Source organism: Urocampus carinirostris, chromosome 20 (assembly GCF_059441175.1).
Source record: "Urocampus carinirostris isolate Australia breed hairy pipefish chromosome 20, RoL_Ucar_1.0, whole genome shotgun sequence".
Classification (NCBI taxonomy): Eukaryota; Metazoa; Chordata; class Actinopteri; order Syngnathiformes; family Syngnathidae; genus Urocampus; species Urocampus carinirostris.
This window is the reverse complement of record NC_142368.1, coordinates 28053204-28077221: the sequence shown is the minus strand read 5'-3', so window position 1 is coordinate 28077221 and position 24018 is coordinate 28053204. Positions and strand designations below refer to the sequence as shown.

The 24018-nt window shown below is 38.4% G+C and overlaps 1 protein-coding gene and 1 pseudogene across 1 annotated transcript in view; both read left to right on the top strand.

Annotated features, from left to right (window-relative positions):
- lpgat1 (lysophosphatidylglycerol acyltransferase 1) overlaps nucleotides 1–24018 on the top strand; it is a 109873-nt gene that overhangs the window by 33429 nt on the left and 52426 nt on the right. Inside the window, exons 3-5 of the mRNA XM_088325034.1 lie at nucleotides 3416–3534; nucleotides 4409–4504; nucleotides 14060–14336. Of these exons, the coding sequence (XP_088181160.1) occupies nucleotides 3416–3534; nucleotides 4409–4504; nucleotides 14060–14336 (492 nt within the window). The remainder of the gene's footprint in view (nucleotides 1–3415; nucleotides 3535–4408; nucleotides 4505–14059; nucleotides 14337–24018) is intronic.
- Nucleotides 9920–10050, top strand: LOC148346789 (U2 spliceosomal RNA; annotated as a pseudogene).

The window sequence follows — 24018 nt, the reverse complement described above, 5'->3', positions numbered from 1 at the left end:
GCTTGCTTTGAGCGAGTTGGCTTATATGAGCGACAGTTCGCATATTGACACAGTTAAGGTTATCCTAAACGCAGTGGAAGGGTCATACCTGTCTTGCATTGTTCACAAACATTACCAGGCAATGTAAGACGATATATTACATCGCCAACAGCACTCGTCAGGGTGAGATCCTCCATCTTCTGCACTGTCGACGCCATGTTGGAAATCAAAGTAAGCGGTCTTTCTCCCGTGATTACTCGGGCACGCGAGCGCTCAATAATCATTGGCCGTTCAGAAGCTAGCGATAGCTAGCGATAGCAATCGCTCACTCTCCTGAACACGCCTCAGGTGTCACCTACTGTACATTATTGATGCCCGTGGGAACCATGTAGCCCTCTAAGAATGGTAAATGGACTGCATTTCTGTAGCGCTTTAACCAGTCACTGAAGACCTCCCAAAGTGCTTCACACTCACTGACCAATAGCGGAGTCAGCCATACAGGGGTTACGTACTGATCGGGGGCTTTAGGGGTCCACTGTCTTGCCCAAGGACAACTTGGAGAAGTCGAGAATCGAACCTGCAACTTCTACCTGTAAATAATTGATAAAGTGCAAAAAATACCTATTTACAATTCTCATTTAACCACACAGGTCCTCTGAAAAACAAGCAAATATATAAACAAAAATAATTTAAGTCAAGTCAAACAAAAAGAAAAAGATCAGCAGTCTCTAAGATTTAAAGATTGGATGCACTATGTTTTGGAGCAATCAATATCATTAAAATGAGTCAAAATTTGGCAAATTTTTCTGCTTTTCAGTACACAGTACTGAAAATATACAATACACATACAGTACTTTCTTTTTGTTTTCTGTATTCAACTCCATGATTACCTAACACCTTTCCGTGTTTGCAAACAAGTGTAACGTAGCCAAGTCGCGCGTGAATTATTGAAGCAGAATTCATGTCAGTTTTTAGCAGTGCACAGACACAAAAAAAAATCGTAAATCCTAGGGAGCAGCGCCAAGTATGTGCTAGCAGCAAGATAGGGACTTTATTTTCATCTACTAAGTCATGGTTTTTTGTATAGCCCTTAATAACAAGACTTTTCAAAGGGCTGTACAGGCTACCATTACACCATGCCCTGATCTGAAATCAAAATGCAAGCAAAGAAAAACTCAAAAACCTTAGAACGAGAACAATAAGACACCTTGAGGTCATCCCCCTTCCAGGATGACCAGGCTGCAATGGATGTTGCAAGGGCATTAACAAACATGACACAGACATCATCAAGCCACTGTAGTCAGCAATAATCTGTGGGATGTGCAGCCCTTTGAGACTCCTTGGATAAAGGGCTATAGAAATAGACATGACTCGTCTTGACTAGTATATAGGTCAGGTAGCATAACCTATAGACTCAAAAATATCCTAGATAGTAAAGGCTCAAAATAGCAAAGTATGTTCTAGCAGCAAGATAGCGACTTTATTTTTTGTCATCAAAGTAAGATAAAAAAAACAACCTTTTGATCAGCACTAGATTTCTTCCTTTGACGGTCCTGGAAAATGGAAAAATAGCCTAGAAAGTGCTTGAAAAGTGCTTAAGGTGTACCTTCCTTTAAAATTTGCAAGTCACAACTGGAGGTGACCCACCCGTGACTGCGGGTATTCCCCACACATGACTGCTTCTCTGTTTAATCATTTTACCCTCGAGCTTTCAGCTCTTCCTGCTTCTCAGTTAATATGCTGACCCCCCCGAAGTGTACTTTAAATTGCAAATGCTTCTCTTGTTCCGAGGTTCAGCCATTGTTTGGATCGTGGTCTGATGCTGGCCGCATTTCGTCTTTTGTCCAAGCTCCCGTGTGTACCGCCAACAATCACTTCTTGATAATTGTCTTGTAAAATAGTCAGTGCGTGTTGAATAGATGCTCCACAATGTTAATCAAGCGGACAAGAACTAAAAGCCACTTCAAATTTACTCCTAGGTCCTTATTAATGCTGGTTAATTATTTTGAAAGCTGTTCCAAGCATGCACGCAACCAGTCAACCAGTTTTTGTTAGTATTTTTGCAGTTGTGTTTCTGTGGTATTTACATACAGGTAGTAGAATCTTTGTAGGTATATCTGTCGTATTCTTGTAGTATTACTTGTCTTATTTTTGTGGTATTTTTGTAGTATTTCTCCAGTCAAATTTTGTAGTAAGTTCTATAGTATTTTTATAGTATTACTGTACATTTTATTTTGAAATGGTATGTGGTCTGCATTTATATAGCGCCTTTCAAGACACTGAAGACCTCCCAAAGCGCTTGAAAATATGCTTTACGCTTACCCATTCACATGCACACTCGCACACCGACAGCGCAACAGTCCTGCAAGGTGCCTACCTGCTTAACAGGGGTATAAGGGGTTTAGTGGCTTGCCCAAGGAGCCAGGAATCAAACCTACGACCTCACACTATTTTCATTTAATTATTTTATGATGCACTGACAACTTTGGCCAGTCTACTAGCAACCTTGTGATATTACCTATCTTTCCGAATATAATTGTATTTCTTATGGAATAAAATAAAAATATGAAATAGTCTTTCATTACATGTTTATCCTGGAGTGCCACGTTGAGAACGATATACACTATGTTGTAATCAATGGCAATAAATACAATTCAAATTCTAAAAAGGACATGCTTTGTATTTCATAATAATTGCAATCCACAAATTTTGTAGTATTTTTACAGCAGGATTTTTGAAGTATTTCTACAGTACAATTTTTGTCATATAATAATATTTTTGTAGAATACCTACTGTAATGTTTCTGTAGAAGTACTTTTGTATTGTTTCTGTCATAATATTTATGTTGCAGTATTTTTGTATTATAGTGTTATTGTAGTGGTATTTTGGTAGTATTTCTGTAGAAGTGTTTGGAAATATTTCCATACTAGTTTTTTTGTAGTATTTTTTTTAATATTACCGTAGCTGCATGTTTGTAGTATTTTTGTGGTAATATTTCTGTAATAGTATGGATTATATCATAGTATTAGTAGTATTTTCTTTATTATATCAGATTGAAGACAAAATGTTAGGTCCCTGTTTTTAACCACTGAACTTTTATTTGTAATATTTTAGTTGTTTCGTAGCATCTTTGTTGCAGCCACACAGAAGGACAATGAGATCAAAGTTGGCACCCAAAAAAGTTTTTTTATTACGTAATATATTCACTGTTATATATATCTTCATGATGTTTTTGTCTGGTGGGCCGAATGAAGAAGCCCGACAGGCCCGACTTACCCTTGGGCTGTAGTTTGCCCACCCCGCTCCTGGGTCCTCATTATTTGATAGGCAACAAAAACATTTATGGCTATCATCAGGCTGTTGGATTTTAGTGTCAGTTTAAAGTGTCACTGTGTAACATAAAATAATGGCAACTGAATGCTGGTTTTCTCTGCAGTAACGGAGTGGGGCGATGATGTGCGACCCATTTCAGAAGATGAAGCCATGGTAATCGTCAATCATCAATCTACGGGTGACGTTTGCACTCTTATGATGTGCTTTCAAGACAAGGGCACGGTAAGTAGACCGTGACTGTCTCTTACTTGTACAATCTGAATGCAATTGCAATCCAGTGAAGAGGAATCAGAAAACCTGAAATTATTCTGATTGGACAGAAATAGAAAAAAATATGTTAACCTTGAGATAAGGCCGTATCTCTGAACCTCTTAACGTTCTTTGTTGGGAAGCAAAGACGTGTCTTCACGATGTCACCCGCATTGTTGAGAATAACGTTGTTCTAAATAACTCGTAACAAATTTATTTTTTTCGGGGTAATACATCTTTTTCTTTTTTTTCCCCGCCGTTACTGATGTTGTAAAGCAGTTTGTTACTTTGTCTAGTACAAACAATCATAAATAAACAGACCATCCTCGGTCAGCCTTTTGGCAGATTAATTCACCAACCACACTCAAACGTGAACACGGCAGCCATCTACAATAACTTAAAACAATGTGTTGCGTTTGTGACGACGTCACACGATGGAGAACACCCTACTGTAATATCACGAGTAAGAATCTTTAACATATAGCTTGGGGGAAACTAGTGTAGGATTTTTTTCAGTGGTTCCTGCGTCTTTAAACACTAATTGATTTAAAACTTCTGCTCTCTCCTTACTGAGATAAGTTTTCTTGTATATCATAGAGAGAGTAAGGGAAAAAGGAGAGCGGGGGAAAGGGATAGATAGAGGGATTGGATAGACACTTTACATCGTTTTACTGATGACTTGTTGTGAACAAAATATATAAATTGTATGTACTGAATACAGATGGATAATTACAAGAAGATACCCCTATTTATCAAAATTGCTTACATCATTCCATTGATTGGTATAACAACAATAAGTTATTCTTGGAAAAAAAATAAAGTAAAGGTTATGACTTGTGTTTTTCAGGTGGTACGAAAAATGATGTGGTTAATGGATCATGTGTTCAAATACACAAACTTTGGCCTAGTGTCCCTCATACATGGTGACTTTTTCATCAGACAGGTAAGAATTTATAATGGATTATCATATTTTATCCTGATAGAATAAATATATAATATTCAATAAGACCGCAACATCATATTAGCGCATAGCTTCTTACTTGCATTCATTGCCTAATCAGCCTGCAGTTTTCATCCAGGACAATGCTCTATGTACACAGCAAAACAGGTAGAGAATTTCCTTGAGGGTGAAAATATAGAATTAATCGCATGGCCTACCCAGAGTTCTGATCACAACCCAATAAAGAACCCCCTTACAAATCCTTGGTGACAAAGTTATAGTCAAGAAAGCCACCACAATCACCAAACTGTGGAGGAGGCTGAAAGAAGAATGGGCCAAAATCGCCCCAGAGCAGTGTGAGAGACTAGTGCTATCCTGTGGCCGCAGATGTGCTGCAGTAAATTTACAGTCGAGCCCTGTACACTTCTTGCTAATTGCTGACTGTTGTCACCTTTATAATTGTTTTACATGACAAAATCATTGTTGTTCTTTTACTTTTATCAGTATGTTCTCTAATTTTGATCAGTGTGTTGTCAGATTTTTTTTAAATTTATTTTTGGTGAAATGCTTTTAGTAATTTTGTAAGTTTGTGTAGTTTTGTAGTACCATGATATAAACACAGTAAAATAGCATTTCACTGTTGAACAGTGAGGTTGGTATTATTTAAAAAGGATTCAATTTTTAGTTCTCTAATTTTGATCCCCAGTGTATAATGTTTTGTGGTTTCGGTCATCAATCATTGCAGAAATACAGGAAACTGGTGTAGTATTGCAGTAAATACTACAAATACTGTATGCATTTCCATTTGTATCCACATGTAAGACACACCAGGTTAAAAGGCCAAATTTCACATTTCTAGTCAATCTTCGGCTATCGGGGTGCCCCTTATAGTCTGGAAAAGTTGGACTTTTTTTTTGTATCACACAAACACATAGTACAGTCACTACACATCTGCTTGTCCAAGCTGGAATGCTTACACGGGTTTTAGTCTTCTGAAGGCCATGGCGTCCTTTTTGAGGGTCAACCACTATGGGCCGTGGACTGTGGTGGGTGTGGATCGCTCAGCCCTGCTGGGTCAGACTAACCCTTTGTTAGTAACGAGGGGCATCAGAACATTTAACTGAGATATTTGGGTCATCCCTGAAATTCCAGGAATGCGATGAAGGGATTAGGGTTTTATTGATTTCATATTTAGAGATATTAAGATTTTTGGTTTGAGAATTATTGTTGTCATGGCCGTGGCGGCTTGCTCTGCGGTCCCGCTGATCTCTTGTGATATTTTAGTGCGCATTGTTGACATCTTTCATTAAAATACCTCACGCAGGCAAGCATCAGCTGTTCATGGGGCCTAGCTGAAGTATCTCACTACCATGTGCACAGCAGCAGTGGTTGCAGATTTGCACATGAGAGTGGTGATCACAGTCCACGGTTATCACATGGCTTTAATCTAATAGCTCAAGTTGATGAAGCTGTCTTATAACATATTTTCTGTCTTTCTGTGAATATTTTTAAAAAACTGATTTTTCATCTATTTCATACATACAGTAGACCAGAGGTGTCCAAACCTTTCAAATAGCGGGCCGGATTTGGTAAGATGAAAATGTGTGAGGGCCAACTATTCAGCTTGGGATTCTTTGAACAGTCTTTAATAAATTCACCCTCTGTGAATGGTTTGCAGTGCTTGGCCATCATCCTCGCGACCTCGTAGCCCGTCTTTGTAGCTTTTTCATTTGACTCACAGGATCTCGTGAAAAAGAGCTGATGTGCAATTAAAACAGCTTCCAGTTACTTCACCTTTTCAAAGCATTCAATTCAAGTTAGCTTTTTGTAGTTCACATGTTTCATCCGGCAGTTCGTCTTAATATTATACTCTTTGAAAGCAACCACAGTTTCTAAAAATAACTCCAATTTCCACTTGCCCTCAGTCAACTTTGCTTTTTTTATTTACAGTCGCCATGTCAGAAATGGTGTAGGATAACATTCTGTCAGAAAGCCAAGGGCAAGGTGGCAAAAGGGCTACTCCCGTCATCTGGTGAAATGGTGCTTTTTTTGTGTGTACACATGTATTTTATAGTGCGGTCAACATTACTGGCTGGCCACATATTATTGATTTTATGACAGAGGCTGCATGCCAGTAAAAATGTGATCACTGGCTGAACCTGGCCCCTGGGCCAGACTTTGGACATGCCTGCAGTATACCCTTAGTATACAGCGACGCCGTTCAATTATGTTTTTATTTTACGGTGTGGAATAAAATGTTTTTAGGCCCTTTCATTTTGGCATTTTCCCAACAACAATTTTTTTGTCACGTGCCCGAAAATTTAAACTTTCCCGTGTTGTCGAGTTTCTAAGAAGTCTGTCCGCTATGAAAATGTTAATATGCTATTGTGTGAACTACCTCCCACAATTCCTATTTGTCTTGTCATTGATTTCAGAATGTTGGGTGCTTCGTAAAGACTTTGTGCGTCTGAAATAAAATATTGTGTTATTTGTACTGTATTTGTTTGCTATGGATTCCCAGGCTTGCAGTGTTTCTACAGAGAGAAGCAAAATCATGATAACCATGTCAGCAAAGTATTCAATTAACAAGAAATATAAAGAAGATATACGAATGGTTATCCTTGCTAAATTGCAAGGCTGCAACCAATCAGTGTTTAAGTTTATCATTAAAAATAAGGAGGTTATCTAATTAAGGATATATTGTAAGGGCATGGCAGTCTTTGTAAGTCGAAGTTTTAAAATCTGTTAGAATTTTAATGCGCCGTCACTGTGACTCCCACAATACCTTTCTTTTCATTCAGTTCTGAAGAAATACGATACTTTATTTTTTTTTTGTACTGCATTTATTCCCTATGGGTCCCAAACTTGCATTGATGCTAAATAGGGAACCAAAGATGTGATAGTATTACAATGTGAATTATCTTAACTGTCATTGGAGTAGATTGTTTTCAACAAGGTTAGACATGATACTCTAGGATGAACACGTAATGAAATTAAGATTAAAAGAATGTCATCAATAGGCAAAAAAAGACAATACGCTTTACTGGCCAAGTATGTATTCAAAGAAATATAAGAGAATGGTAAGAAATTTTAAAAAGTAGGTGGGAAGACATTAGCTGCGACACTAGTACAAGCCGCCATTCTAGAGCTATTGTTTTGATAACCATAGAAACAAAGCTTCTGTTTATCTAGAACAGTGTTTTTCAACCTTTTGAGCCAGGGCATGTTTTTTTACATTGGAAAAATGTTGTGCCACACCACTAACCAAAAATGTTATAAAATGACACTAAACAGTATGTTTAATAACAATATAATTTATAATACCCCCAAATTTAACTGCACAGACACATGACAATTACAAAATATTAGCATAAAATGGTTCATAAATGTTTTATTAAATTTTAAAAAGGGACATTGGATAATTTTTCATGGCACACCTGACGATCTGTCACGGCACACTAGTGTGTCGCGGCACAGTGGTTGAAAATCGCTGATCTAGAATTACAAAGAAAGCAGACAAATAGCTCCCCTCGCTAATTTGCATGGCAAGGTAACTAATCAACAATCAGGAAAGTTATTAAAAATAAGGAAGTAATTAAGGTAAGGAAATATTCTAAGAGCACGATAATCCTTGCAAGTTCGAAAACTGTTTTTGCTTTAAATACACTACGTGAGATCGATGTAAATGAGAACTTGTACACTGGAAATAAATATTTGTTCCACGTTAGCTGTAGCGTCACCTGATCGTGAAATATGGGTTGACTTTATAGTCGCCCTGACAACTCAAAGACTCAATTAACGAGTGGCGTGCCTCGCAACTTCATAGCCTCCACCCAGAAGACTGCATGTTGCCTTTGATGCATTTAAATTGACTTTTGACCAACTGAACCCTACTGGAGATCAATCATCTAATCTTGTTCCTGTCACTGCTAATGTCCTTAATGTCATTTTTGCTCTCTCTCCATGGCGGGGTCATTTCTCTGATCTGACTGCTGTGCTGTAGTGGTGCCACTCACTTGGTGTACTTTTTTTCTCCTCCCCCCCACACGTATTTCTATCTCATTTTTTTTGCATGAAGTAAACAAAGCAAATGTAGAATGCAAGCTTGATTTATCAAAAAGAAAAAAGTGTGAAAGTCGGACTGAAATTTGCATCGGAATCGATTTAACATTTTGTTGATGTTTGTGCATTTATTTGTCTATTTAAGAATATACACTACTGTTCAGGAGCGGCACAGCTCGTGGTTTGAGTCAGCAACCTAAAATGTTGAAAAATTTAACGTTATTACAAAATTTTCGATTTATCGTATGTTTAATTTATTTGATAAAATTTAAGACGTGCAATAATGAAATCTAATATTCAATGCCATTCTTATTTTGAAAACATAAAATGGAATGTGCATAATGTGCTCCTTATCTGGGCAACAAAAAGAGTGCAATAAAAAGTAGCTTGCATTTATGAAAATAAAATGGCAGCCTTGTGATATAGTAAAGTATATAAAATCACTTGAAAGCAGTTCAAGTTTGATTTCTGTGCAAATGTCAAACAAGTCATTGCATGGGTAAAACACAACGGCAACATCTCTCGCTTTTTAATACTAAAAGCAGCCATCCTTGGGCCTGAGCAACAAAACAAATAATAGCCTCACGTGTCATTCAAAATATATATTGACAAAAGTACGAAATCATTGATAACAAAATATTAATCTTATAAATAGGCTCGCAACCATATCCTGAAGTATCAGCTATTGGTTCTAACACGTTATAACTTTCTTTTTCGAGTTTTATAGTCTATATCACGGGTCCCAAAACTTTTCCCTTTTCTGGGCAGTTTGTCACAGAAAAAATGTGACGATTGCAGAAGTGCTTAAATGTAAAAAGTTTTGTTTTCCAGAAAACAACAATCAAATTACCCTTCACAGAACAAATGTCAGAAATTTAATAACACTATCTATGAAATAATAATAACCAAATAACACTGAGTTTTTCAAAGAAAATATCCGTGGAACCTTAACTTTCAGTTGGGCTCTTCACCAGCTTTTTTGTCAGAGCATTGGTCCTTGAGTGGTATAGATGCCTTGCAAAAAGGCAGTAGATTTGATTTCGTCTCACTATTTTAGTCACGGTAAATTCTATTCTATTCTATTCTAAGCATTACACACCAAATGCACAACTTAATTGACATTAGTCTGTGGCACCGCAACTAAAGACAGTGTGACGATAAGATAAAACCCAATGCCTTTTCATATGTCATCTATGTAAAAATGTTTTATGTGTTTGTATACATTTTTGTTAAAACCTCACATTGTTTGTTTGATTTTTGCAATCCCTTACGGTCTAGGGGAGATACCATGATCATGAAGGTGGTTCACCCAGGGTGAGGCTCAGCCATTGCACTCCGGTTGAGCTGACCTCTGCGAATTCACAGATTTGATCAGGTCCTTAGCTTGGCCTTTGATTTTTGCATTCCGGAGATGGAATAAGAGCTTGCTCTGTCCACTCCACGCATCGGCCCGGTATTGCAGTACCTCCGGGAACGGTGCATTCGCAATGATCGCAGCAAGGCTTAAGGGCTAGGACCTTAGCTTGGCCTTTTGGCTGAGAGTAAGTGTCCCGGCTCCTAGGCTTTGTAGCGTATTATGAACTGACCGATAACGGATAATGGATAATGAATAACGAAGATAGATCAATAACCCTTAAAAACCCCCCGCACATGTATGTATGTTTTTGTGTGTTTAGGTACATTTTTGTGCGTGTTTACGTACATTTTTGTGTTTCTGATCATTTTGTGTGTCTACGTATGTTTTGGGTGCGTTTACATACGTTTTTGGGTGCACTTATCGAGGTTTTTGCTGTGCGTTTACGTACATTTTCGTCCGTGCTTAAGAACATTTTTGTGAGTGTTTATGTACGTTTTGTGCGTGTTTGCTGAAGTTTTTGTGTGTGTTTGCGTATGTTTTTTGGGTGTTAACTTACATTTTTGTGCGTGTTTCCGTACGTTTTTGTGCGCGTTTATATACATGCTTATTCTTATATAATGACAGTGTTTACTGATTATTATTTTGATTGCATTTTAAGTGTAGGACAAATCTGATGATGGTAAAGTGCAATAAATACTACAAGGTTCGATAACACAACTACCTGTCTGTCTCTTTCCACCTGACATATAACAACCTTTTTTTAAGGAAATAGTTACTTTCCCTAGTAACTAGGTACTTTTACGATTGAGTAATTCAGTTACAAACCCAGTTACTTTTTGGAAGAAGTAGTGAGTAACTATAACTATCCATCTATCTATCTACCCTGGTCATATCCCTCGAGAGAAGGGTGACCGACAGCAAGACAAACACAAAGAAAGTAAAAAAGGGAAAAAGTAGCAAAAAACACACACACAAATATTTGGACCATGGCCAACCCAAATGCTCAAACACCCAAACAAGTTAAGCACCTCGGCACCCAAGTTGGTCATGCTTTCGTCCCTCCAGATGAAACGGGACACAGGAAAGTGGCCATATCACTCGGGTAAGGGTGACACAAAACACTCTTCTATTCAACAGCAGGGCCCGAGAGCTTTCACTGGTTTCACTGGTTTCACTCTCCTCAGAGCAACCAAAACCTTGCTTCCTTGATTCACTTTGAACAGTACTGCGCACTCCATTCCACCAACTGCAGCCACATCACAACCCAAGTACCTAAAGCTTTCAACTTCTTCCAGCACCTGTCCATGCAACCTTATTTCTAACGCCATGCCCACTCCATCACGTGGACACTTCATCACCTTACTCTTCCCAACAATCGCACATAATTTACGCCTATCACACACTCTTCCAAACTCCATTACCAACCTTCTCAATGTTTCCTTAGAATCAGCCACATGCGCTGTGTCATCTGCAAATAACAACCAACTTATCTTCCACACCGTTCCACTGTTATCCATCATCTGTACACCTCTGCTAAATACTCTTGCATTCACCTCTCTCACCACACCATCCATGTAGATATTAAAAAGCCATGGTGACGTCACACACCACTGTCTCACACCAGACAACACAGGGAACCACTCACTTGTCTCACTCCCTACTCTTACACATGCTCTGCTGTTCACATAAAAATTCTTCAATGCTTCCTACAACTTTCCACCCACTCCATACATTACCATCACCTGCCACAACACCTGTCTACCAACTCTGTCATACACCTTTTCCAAGTCCATGAAAGCCAAATAATCACCCTTACCTTTTGCAAAATATTTCTCACAGAACACTCATACTGCAAACACCTAATCCACACATCCTCTTCCTTTCCTGAAACCACTCTGCTCCTCCATCACCGCCTCATCCGTTCTTCCTCTCACTCTCTTAATCAAGACCCTTCCATACAGACAACAAACTGGTACCTCTCGAATTGCTACATTCATACTCATCACCTCTACCCTTATACAATGGCACCACACATGCGCAACACCAATCAACAGGACCCACGCCACTTAAAAAGCATACATTCAACAAGCGTACTAACCAGTCAATCATAGCCGTGCCACCTTTTTTCAAGCATTCAGCAGTACAACCATTCTAACCCAGGCGCCTTCCCCGTTGCATTTCTTTCACTGCCTCTTGCTCCTCCAATGTTTCTACAGGCTTCACATTTAAATCACCCAACACGGCCCTTCTCCCCATACCACCTATCGCCTCGACTCTCACTTCTCTCCCATCCTCCACATTTAGTAACTCCTCAAAATACTCTGCCCATCTCGTCCTGACTGGACTACCGCTAACCAGCAATCTACCGTCCTTATCTTTCACTTTCTCTTCCTTTCCAGACTTGCTCTTTCTTACGCTTTTCACTTCTTTCCAGAAGACCTTTCTTCTTTCCTCATAGTTCACTCCTATCTTTTGACACCATTCATCATTTGCTTTCCTTTTCGCTGCTTCCACTACCACTTCTACCAACCTTTTCTTCACTTTATACCTTTCATACGCATCACCACTCTTATCTTGCATGTCTCTTCTCCGTCACAGCCTCTGAAACCTCATCCTTCCAACATTTACTTCCTTTCCTAATACCTTGACCAACTTTTCTCATTCCACACACGTCTTTCGCGCTCCTCAACATTGCCTCTTTAAACCACTTCCATTCCATTTCCACACTCTCCACTTCTCTTCTACTGATCCGTTCATACTCTTCCCCTATCCTCTCTTTAAACTATCTTTTACCTTTTATGCCTTATTCAACTGACATTCTCACCTCTTCCCGAGCACCCTTCTTAGAACCAGCCTTCCACAATCCATCTATTCTCAGTTTTCCCTCCACATAAAAATGATCAGACATAACACTCATTTCACCTCTGTAAACAAGCATATCTAACAATCTACTTAACATCCCTTTCCTAACCACTACAAAATCCATCAGTGCTCTGTCCACCATCCACTCTGACAAAGGTATACTTATTCACGTCCCTCTTTTTAAACAATGTATTTGCAATCACCAACTCATTTTCAACACTTAAATCAACTTCTTCGCACTCTTTTCTTCCTGGTACTCCTTATCTACCAATCACATTTTCAATCGTTCCATCACCCACTCTAGCATTCAGGCCACCTAGTATTACCACTTTCCACCCTTCTTTCGCACTTGCCACACATTCGGATAAATCCTTCCAAAACTCCTCTCTCTCCTTAGCACTTCTTTCTGAACCAGGTTCATATGCACTTATAAACATCCATGCTTCTATACCCCACTTTAACCTCATCCACATCAATCAGGAAGATATCTCTTTCCACTCCACCAGTTTTTCATTTGCTTTCTCACTCACAAGCACAGCCAGTCCTTCTCTAGCATGTCCACCCGTAACTCCAGACTTTCTACCATACATACCTCCAAGATGTAATTCACCCTTTCGTTTCATCTTTGTTTCACTCAAGGGTAACACATCAACCTTCCTTTTAGTCATTATCCTTCTCCTCTTCTTCTCAAGTTGCTTTACTTCCACATTCTCTTACATTTAGTTACCCTATAACTAGGGTTTGCGAGAACTTTCTGTCTCCTGCCCTCCTTTCTTTGCCTTGCTGTCTCTTAGGGAGTAGACATAAAGAGGAGAGTCCCCTCACTCCCTCCACTTTAGACGCCTCTTACGACACGCAGCAGACCACGGTGGGAGAATTCTCACACCTCCCAGGGGGAGAGGGCCCCTCACCACAGGAGCTTAACTATGACTAAATACTTTTTTTAGGTAACGTGCCCAACACTGCTCACCAGTTCTGGGTCATTGTGATTTTATAATAAAATTATTTTATAGCGGTTGACTGAGTCAAATATTTAACCTGGTAATAACCTGGTAACAACATAGTAATAACATGATACATTGGTATTCCAGCAATGCATATCAAACTGGGTGCCCCTTGCGCTAATTTGTTATAAAAAGGAGCTGTTGCCTTGAAAAAGGTTGGAGACCCCAATTATAGGGATTCTGTAGTGGCAAATTTCCATCATCATGCTGATCAAATGACCCGGACTCGCATACCTACAATAACTGTTTTGGTCTTTCCACATTTCTCTTTAGGGTAAAGCCCACCGAGACAAGCAGCTAGTCTACTTGAAGGACCACTTAGACAAATATTACCACAGTCGTGACAGGAAGTGGATAGTGCTGTTTCCCGAAGGTGGCTTCCTGCGCAAACGAAGGGAAACTAGCCAGACGTTTGCCAAAAAGCATTCTCTTCCGCACCTGACGCACGTCACCTTGCCTCGACTGGGAGCGACTCAGGTTATCCTGAGAACTTTGTCGGCTCAGCACGAGAACGGCAGCGTCAACGAGAGCGCCGCCTCAAACCAAGCAGGTAACTTACACAGGGTTCCTTTGCGTGCTTGAAATCCTTGAAAATGCTTGAATTTTAATGTTGTGTTCTCAAGTTCCAGAAATGCTTTATGTTTGGGGAATGTGCTTTAAAGAATTTCCGTTGCCTTGTTTCATGGTTGTCTGACTCCAAAGACCATGCTTTTAAATGAAGAAAAAAAAAAAGTGCGTAAAAAGACACCAACGGTGGCTCCAGTCCTCATTTTCAATTTGTCATGTGAAGCGTTACTGCCCCATCCTAGAGGACAGTTCTATCAAACTAGTCATGGAAATCTTAGAACAATGGCTCTTTCAAATCGGATCACTGAGAAGAGCCGGCTCTTTCGGCACAAATCAAAGATTATTGCAAACTACAGACTATTATGACAGGGCAAATAATACACGTATTATCAACATAAAATATAGGTTATTCATATGCTATAGAATAAAAGTGTGTTTAAAGCTTAGATTTAAACATTTCCACTGAGGTTGCAGATCGAATCTCAGGGGAAAGAGCATTCCACAGCACCGGGGCCCGAATGGAGAACGCTCTCAAACCTACGGGTCTCCTTAGATTTTTTTTTCAATGATATATTAGCAATAATTATAAAACATTATGCACTTAATTATTTTATTATTAGTAATATAATATATTTTGCAGGGAATCCCTGCAAAACACATGAAAGAAATATAAATAACAATATTCACAGAGCTAAAAAAACAAAAAAAGGGAAAATACAAAACAATTTTAGCTTTTTACATACTGGACCAATCTAAAGTCAAATTACTTGAAATTCCTGGAAATGTAAACAATTAAAAATCAATTAAAAAAACTCATCAATGCTAAGTAAAATACAAATGATAAATAACAATTGATAAAATATACATGATAAAATTAACTATTTACATTTCTACTTTCACCAATTTAGACACAAATCTGGAAAACAAGCAAAAATATAAACTCAAATAAGTAAAACAAAAAGCAACGGATCAGCAGTTTTAAAGATTGAAAGATTGAATGCACTCTGCTTCAGAGACTTTGATGTCATTAAAATGAGTCTAAATTTGGATAATATTTCTGTTATATACATGAGATACTTTTTGTTTGTCTTCTGGATTAAACTCCATTATTACCCAACCTTTCCAATGTTTGTCAACTAGTGTGACGTAGTTGAGCTACATCTGGTTGTCGAAGTAGAATGTCAGATTTCATGTCAGTTTATAGCAGCCCATTGACACAAAAAAAAAATCACAACTCCTAACAAGGAGCAGCGCCATGTGCTAGCAGCAAGATAGCGACTTCAAAACTACCAAAAAGAAACATTCTTTTGATCGGTGCTGGATGGATTTCATCCTTTATTGGTACTGGAAAATTTGAAAAAAAAAAATCCCTTGAAAGTGCTTAAAAAGCGCTTGAATTTGGCCATATAAAGACCATCAGAGCGACTCCTGTTGTAGTGGTTGAATAGTGGCAGATTGGGCTGGTAAAATCATTTTGTCATTTCCCTGCCACATGGCCATAAGAATAACACATGTAAGAATGAATCTAGCGCTCTAGTCAGGCACATTTGAAAGTTATTTGTCAACTGGGTTTATTTGGGTGCTTGAAATCCTTGAAAAAAATTTTAATGTTGCTTTCAAGGTCAGGAGAAAACTTAGATTTTGGGTGAAGTGCATAAAAATGCTAAAAATAGTTTTCATTGCCATATTTTTCGGAAGTCTGACTATAGACCTCGCAATAAGTCAATGCTTTTTATTTTTTTTTAAAGCATGTGAAAAAAACGCCAACATGCCTGCTCTGGTGGCTTGTCATTTTGGCGTTGTCATTTGAAGCATCACCGCTGCCTACTGGTCATACCCAAGAGGACAGCTCTGTTTAAAAAAACAGCTCTTTTGACCCTGCTCTCTGAGAAGAGCTGGCTCCTTTGGCTCCTGATCGGCTCTTCTGATTTATATTTAATGATATACAGTATTATCAATAATAATAAAACATTACGCACCAAATTATTTAGGAATTAGTCATTGCATATGTTAATGCATAAACACATGAAATAGACCGACTATAAGGCGCACCGGGTTATAAGGCGCACCCCCAAAAATATTTTTTTGTCAGACATTTTTCACACATAAGGTGCACTGGACTATAAGGCGCTAACGTGGGAACACATTTATATGTATAGCCTTTAATCAAAAAATGTCTCAAAGGACTACAAAACAGTCAGATAGTTCAGTCAAACTTAGTAACCCCTTAATAATCCGACTGCTCGCAAAGGAGCAAATATGTGTCTCAGACACCTACGGACACGGTGTCTGTACGATGTCGCCAATCACTCAAATGCGTCTTTCCACATCTCATTAGGAAGGTTAAACCTTTGGGATTCAAGAAATGCCAACTATTTTTTAATTTCTATTTTTCTTTTTCGCTGACAACTGTATGGACAACAAAGTAAGAATGTCATTGTGCAGGGAAACATGGTTCTTCCCGGTGCATATGACAATAAACACTTGAATTGAATTGAATTTAAAAATAGACTCATCACAGAAACATCAAGATCGGTCTGAAACAAGATACTGGGAAAATATAAAGCCGAGGTAGGTCACCAAAGTCGTCTTGCAGCCATCACGTTCAATAATAATACGCAACCATGGTCCTCATCCGTAATTGTAGTAAATCCAATCATGTAAAATATTTACACGCTCCAAAAGACGCAATAATGCTGACAAATAAAAGAAGAATCTGCCGAGAAGTATCTGCATCGATAGACGTTGCTTGTTGCTAGCTGTCTGTTTAGCCCCATAATTCCTGTTTACAAATACAGACTAGTAAAAATTGTTTTCTCCATGCCGTAGAGCAACCTAACATTTGTTTAACATTCATCTTTTTCAGCCAATTGCAGGCTTTGTTTTGTCCCGCTTTAGCCTATGCAAGCCTGTAAATGCTTTAAAGGACCCGCCTCCTTTACATCTGAATAACTTTAGCCAATAGTGACTGATTCAAATGATGATTTGCATCCGTTGGCAAATGAAAGGCCGGCATATAGATCCAGCATACACCACATTTTACTTCGCCTACGGGGGAAAAGCTAGTCAGCGGCTGCTTGCCTTAGTTGCGAGACCTTGCGACTCAATATTGATACATATTATACGTATTATAAGGAGCATGGTCAGGTTTTAAAAAAAATAAAAGCTTTTAGGTATGCCTTATAGTTGTGAAAATTCGGTAAATGAATATCGTAAAATTCAGATTATAAGGCACTCCTGATTGTAAGCTGCACCTGATTATAAGCCACATGTGCCCACATTGAAACATTTGATATTTAAGTACACAGAAAGCGTTTTAATAATATATGGTTCGTTAATCCCTTAACGTTCCTAATACTCGCCTGTACGATGTCATTAGTCACTGAAATACGTCAAGCCACATATAATTGGAAAGCTTGAACTCTCGGAATTCATTATATTATTTTAAAATATAGTCAGAAAAACATCATGATCAGTCTGAAACAAGAAACCCGAAAACTTTAAAGCCTAGGTAACTCACCACGACGTCCCCTGGCCGTCTTCAACTATGAATGTCCCAGAAAATGGCTTATTTAAAATACTAGGACAATCCATACAATCCATTATCTGCACCGCTTCTCCTCAGCAGGGTCACGGAACTGCTGGAGCCCATCCCAGGCATCTTGGGGAGCTGTGATGCGCTCCAGCATCCCCACTGTCCTAGTGAGGATAAGCGGTGAAAAACAATAAAATAAATATTAAAAATATCTACTCTTCAGTTCTATAACACATGACGAAATGCAAAACAAATACCAGTTTACAATTCTATTTTAACCAATTTAGACACAGCTTCCCTAAAGACACGGGAAAAAAATACAAATTAAAATAAGTATTACAAAAAGAAAAAGATCTGCAGTCTCTATGATTGAAAGATTGAATAATTTCTGCTTTGGAGCACTCAATATCATTTAAATGAGTCCAAATTTGCCTAGTTTTTCTGCTTTTTATACAGACAGTAGTCCCCCGTGTAAAACTCCATTAATACCAAACACCTATAGAACCCTTCTCGTGTTCGTAAACAAGTGTTACGTAGCCAAGCTGAGCGTGTTGTTGAAGCAGAATCAATGTCAGTTTATAGCAGCCCAAAAAGATCGTAGATCATTGATAGGACTACCTCAAAATAGCACAAAATGTATGCTAGCAGCATGATAGCGACTTTATTATAGTCATCAAAGTCAACACATTAAAAAAAACGTTTTTTGGATTGGCACTGGATTTCTTCCTTTGAAGGTAATGAAAAATTTTAAGAATTCGTCTTTAAGTGCTTGTAAATTGTTTCAGTTTGGCCATGAAAAGGGCGTACTAACCCTGATAGTGGCAGATAAAGCTGCTAAATTTGATGTGTTTATTTCTCATTTCTCTGCCACATGTCCATTAAAATAACACATGTAAGAAGGAAGCTAGCGCTGCAGTGAGACACATTTGAAAGTTACTTGTCAAACACCAGCAGATACTTTTTCATTTTGTTTTGAAGGCAAAGAAATTCCAGTTAATTTACAGAGACATGGTTCTCAAAGTTGTATTCTTGGGGGTTCTTTAGGGTACTTCATTTTCATATCATATGTCATAAAACATGTAATCAATGGAAAATCACAGACCTTTCTTACTTCTCTACATATTTCCAAAACAAAAAAACATAATAATGTCCCAAAAGCAAATGTATTTATACATATAATTTTTTTTTTTACCATCTACTATCTGTACATAGTATGTCACAAAAGTGAGTACACTCCTCACATTACTGCAGGGATTTCATTGAAATGTTTAATAGAACAACACTGAAGAAACATTGCTTTGACTCAGTGAAAATAAGTCTGTGTACAGCTTTTTTAGGAGTACACTTATTTTTCCCCTTTAAAAAAAATCAAAATCTAGCCATCACTAACTAAACCCTTGGCAACAATAGTGAGTACTACGCCACTATAAGTCCAAACAAAGCACTGCTTGTCATTTTCCCTCCAAAATACCATGAGAATTGTTACTCGTATTAGGTCTCACGTATGAATAAGGAGCAGGTATGTTCAATTTGAAGTACACTGTCATACTGGTCACTGAAACTCTCAATATGGTACACCATTGCAAGGAACTCTCTGTGGACCTTAATACGGAATTTTGGAATCACATAAGGCTCCCCAAGGCTACAAGATGATTGCCAAGACCCTGAAGTTGAGCTGCAGTACAGTGGCCAAGATTTTTCAGCGCTGTAAACAATCAGGATGAACTCTGCACAGGGCTTATGTTGGGTGTCCAAAAATCCAAATGCTATCTAAGAAAGATAGGGGCAGGAGTGGTGTCAGCATTGCTGCAGAGGTTGGCCTGGAAGTGCTCAGACCATACCCGTTAGGAACATCACTTTAGGGTGTACTCACTTTTGTTGCGTAGGGGTTGTATTGTATTGTATTTATTTATTCAGCCAGTATAAACCATAAACTAGATATATACAAGAAATCATTTGACACATGAACTCTCAATAATTATAACATAATAGATGTAAAAGAATAGAGTAAAAAAAGATAATATAGTGTATAATACAAGGTAATTAAATACAATAGCTTTAAAAGAAAATATTTAAATAACAAGCAGTGTTCTTGTTTGCCCGCGTCCCTGCGTCCTAGACGCATCATTTTTGCTGGGGACGCATTGGGTCAAATCATTGTGCGTCCCCGGGACGCAACTATTTTGACACCAAATTGTCATTATTACCCTATTACTTTTTTTTTAACAAAGATTTACCGCACTCCAAACTTTTCATCAGGCAGATCCGCCATTGTTGTTTTGGTCTCGCGCCGATCTCGGCAAACGAGATCTCGTTGCTTCGAGATGACGTCATTGTTGTGGCGCTTGTCGAGTGAAAGAGAAGTTTGCCTCAGAAAAAACAGTTGGTATTAGGTGCAAATCAACAAAAAATTGGTAATTTCTTCAGTGTCTGTAATAAGTCGAAACATAACACAGAAAGTGGTAACAACGGCAATAATTCAGGCGCGAAAAAACGGCGGAGAAATTCTTCGGAAAACCGCGAAGGCAAGGAAAACACATGTTTTGAAGCGAACGATTCGACTAAAGAAAATAAACAAAAGGATACTCCGAGCAAGAAAAGGACTTTTCTGCCAAAATGGACTCAATTATATTCCTGGTGACGCTATGAGGAGGAGGATGATAATGGATTGGACCTTGAGAAGGCATTACAACTATGGCGGGACAGCAAACCACAAAGAATATATGAACTGAAAAATTTGAGGTGATAACTGCTTTGTATTACCAATTAACTGTGATGATTAAAACTGAATGAAAATATAGATTATTATAATTAATTCAGCAATAATATTTTGTATAATGTACAATATTGTTGTGAACTAAAAAATAAAAAATTAAAACGGAATGAATGTAGAGATTTATATTATATATTTGTCGCCGATTTACAATTTCAACCGCGATAACACTAAATTTTGGGGACCCATAGATCTCTGTTGGGACCAATGTTCCCTTTTATTTTCCACGGGTCTGAGCGTTCACACAAAGTCGGTGAGCAACGCTTGAAACAACAGTGAGCAACCATAATCCCAAGTGTGGCAACTAAATCATGTCCAAAACATTTTGCTGAGTTTCCGGCAATGCAAAATTATTTTTCTCTTTTGAATGAATTGACTCATGTACTATTGCAAAGGTTGTAAGGCCTAAAAACGTCTTTTGTTCTTACAATTCTTTCACAAGATTTCCATTTCTTTTTTTTTCCTGGTATCTTTTGTCGCATAATACTAACATATTTGGGGGCTTATTTAGTTGGTTGCACGATACACAACTGTATTTAATCACATTTTTTAGTGGAAGTACAATGTTGGCAACAAGATTGACTTTGTATAATTGGAAATTATTTGAATGCAACAAAACTTTTTCTTCTTTTTTCCGTATTTTTTTCTACTTTTTTAAAAGTTCCTTTAAAAAAAATCTAATTGTGTTTATTACTTTTTTCCTACATTTCTTTCTTTTCTTTTTTTCTGTCTTTTTTTCTAAATGTTTCCCTTTTTTTTCTCTTCCTTTTGTTTCTTTTTTTCTCACCAACCAACTAACTAAGCAACCAACCAACCAAGCGTCATAGCTTTACTCAGACTACCTTTTATTGTGTCAAAGCGATGTTTCTTCAGTGTTGTTCTACTAAACACTCTAATGACATCTCTGTAGAAATTTATGGGGTGTACTCACTTTTGTGACATACTGTACATAATTTTTGCGGGAAACATTAAAATAATAAATAATGGATAGTTTTTCTTTTTTTTAATCCGTTTTGAAATAATTTCCGTTTTCTCAATAATGTGAACTGGTACCCCCAGGGTTACATTGGGGAACTTCAAGGCATACCTGGTTATCTTTTCATATATCTTAAAAAGTTTCTTCCATGCAAAATCACAGCATTTGCTTTCCCTCTCCTAATACTGAAAAAAGTCCAGTCCCATCCATCCATTATCTGCCCTGCCTATCCTCAGTAGGGTCGCAGTGGTGTTGGAGTCCATCCCCGGCATCTTCAGGCAGTCGGCAGGGGCACCCCTCAACAAAGTCAAGTCCCTTAAACGGATGATTTTGCTAATTTTTTTTGCAATTTTTTTTTTGTTAGGTGGCACATGATAAAGTTAAAACTTATATGAACTCTATGTTGGCAGAATTAAACAAATAAAAACAAGCATTAAGTTAAATAAATTTTTTTAGCATTGGTAATGGCCCAAACACCACTCACCCCGGCTGGGCTCCCGGCCACACTGCGCGCCCCCATGTGTCTAGTTAACTTAAGTCACACAGGAAACAGATAAATACACCGGAAATGCAACTTCAAAATAAAAGAGTACAAAACTGATAAACGTACAAGAGATACAAATAGACTGATTATTCAACCGTTACTTCATGTGTGTGTGTGAAAGATTGTTTTTATATTTAGGAATATAAAAACAAGTTATATTCACACAGTGAATTCTGAGAAATGTTACAACCACAACGACCAACCTATCATTCCCCCCTCTTGTTAATTTCGAAGAAAACAATACCAGAGGTTTCAAGTTTATACATCATTAAGAAATCCAACAGGTTGGTAGCTTCATGGAGGGGCGAAAAACCTTCGTAAAGAAATAAAAATCCCCTCCTCCCACCTCGTTTCCATGAGGTCGAGATTGTCTCTTATACTAGAAAACGTAGTAGTAATGAGCAATGGTTAACTATAAGAATCACAGATAAAATTAACAAAAACAAAAAACATAAAACAAAGAACCCTGCCTGCGCGTTTGTCTCCACAGGGCCTGGGTGACTTCGTGAATGGGGGCTCGATTAGCCTTACCCGCTCGGATCTTCGCGAGTGCAATGGGGTGGTTTTCCCTTTAGCCGGTAGGGATAAGTCCTTTTAGACAACGCTGTCTAAGTCCATGTAAATTGTATAATGTATGGGAACTGATACCAATGTAACAAAGCAGTCCGCAAAGTCCAAAGTTTTCAACAAAACAATAGCAGAAATTGAACCAAAACTCCTTCCTTCCCACAGTTTTTTAGGAGTCTTATTTTGGTACTTTTACGACCATCAGTTTTCTAGATATCATTGTTGAGTACGATACCTATTCTTTCGGGAGAATAGATTAGGGCATTATTGGCGGCTTTGATGCCGTTTTTCATGAGCATGGCAACTGTTAAGATCCCCACGCCCCCTGGCGTGATGATGTGTTGCTTGTAGATGAGGCGACACCATCCAGTTGTCCACACTGGACTGCACCTCTTTTCGGATGTGGCAAGCTAACTTCTTCCCTGAGATAACAGCCTCCTGCCTCGTGGCGGACGTGTGTAGGAGACACCGCTGATGGCAAGAGTGCTGGCACACTCCCCAGAGTACTGACCGCTGCCCTTGGGAAGAAAAGTTAAGTTTGAAGCTCCCTGGGCTGACAGAAGTCCGTCATCTGATCAGCAGGGGTCACCATCTCCTGTATGGATGAGAAAGCTGAATGAAAGTTAAGTTTGAAGCTCCCTGGGCTGACAGAGCTATGTCATCTGTTCAGCAGGGGTCACCATCTTCTGTATGGATGAGAAAAGCATAATGAATACCATAGAACTGAATATTCAGGGAAAGCTATAGTTGGGGAAAAAAGGATAGTTAGAGGGACTTTTTTTTTTAAATGGTTTATGTTACCCATAATTTACTCTCCCCCATGTTGAGACTTTCGTGGCTCAAAACAAATAAAAAAAAACAAATTCCTTTATAGATTCGTATATTTTCTTAAGTTGTCTTTATATTTATTATGAGTGAAAATCAAAATCCCCACTATAAGTTGCCATATCCATTTTGAGCATTCTATCCCAAAACTCCAACTCGAAGATAAACAATTTATTTTTTAAATTGTTAGTTCTAAATCTCAAATTTTGCTTTTTAACTAAAACCAGTCACTGAATCGGGCAGCACGGCGGCGCAGTGGTCAGCGCGTGTGCGGCGCAGTTCATGTCTTGAACCTCCTGCGTGGGTTCAAATCCAGCTCCAGACTTCCTGTGCGGAGTTTGTATGTTCTCCCCGTGCTTGCGTGGGTTTCCTCCGGGCACTCCGGTTTCCTCCCACATTCCAAAAACATACATTTCAGGTGAATTGGCCGGTCCAAATTGTCCCT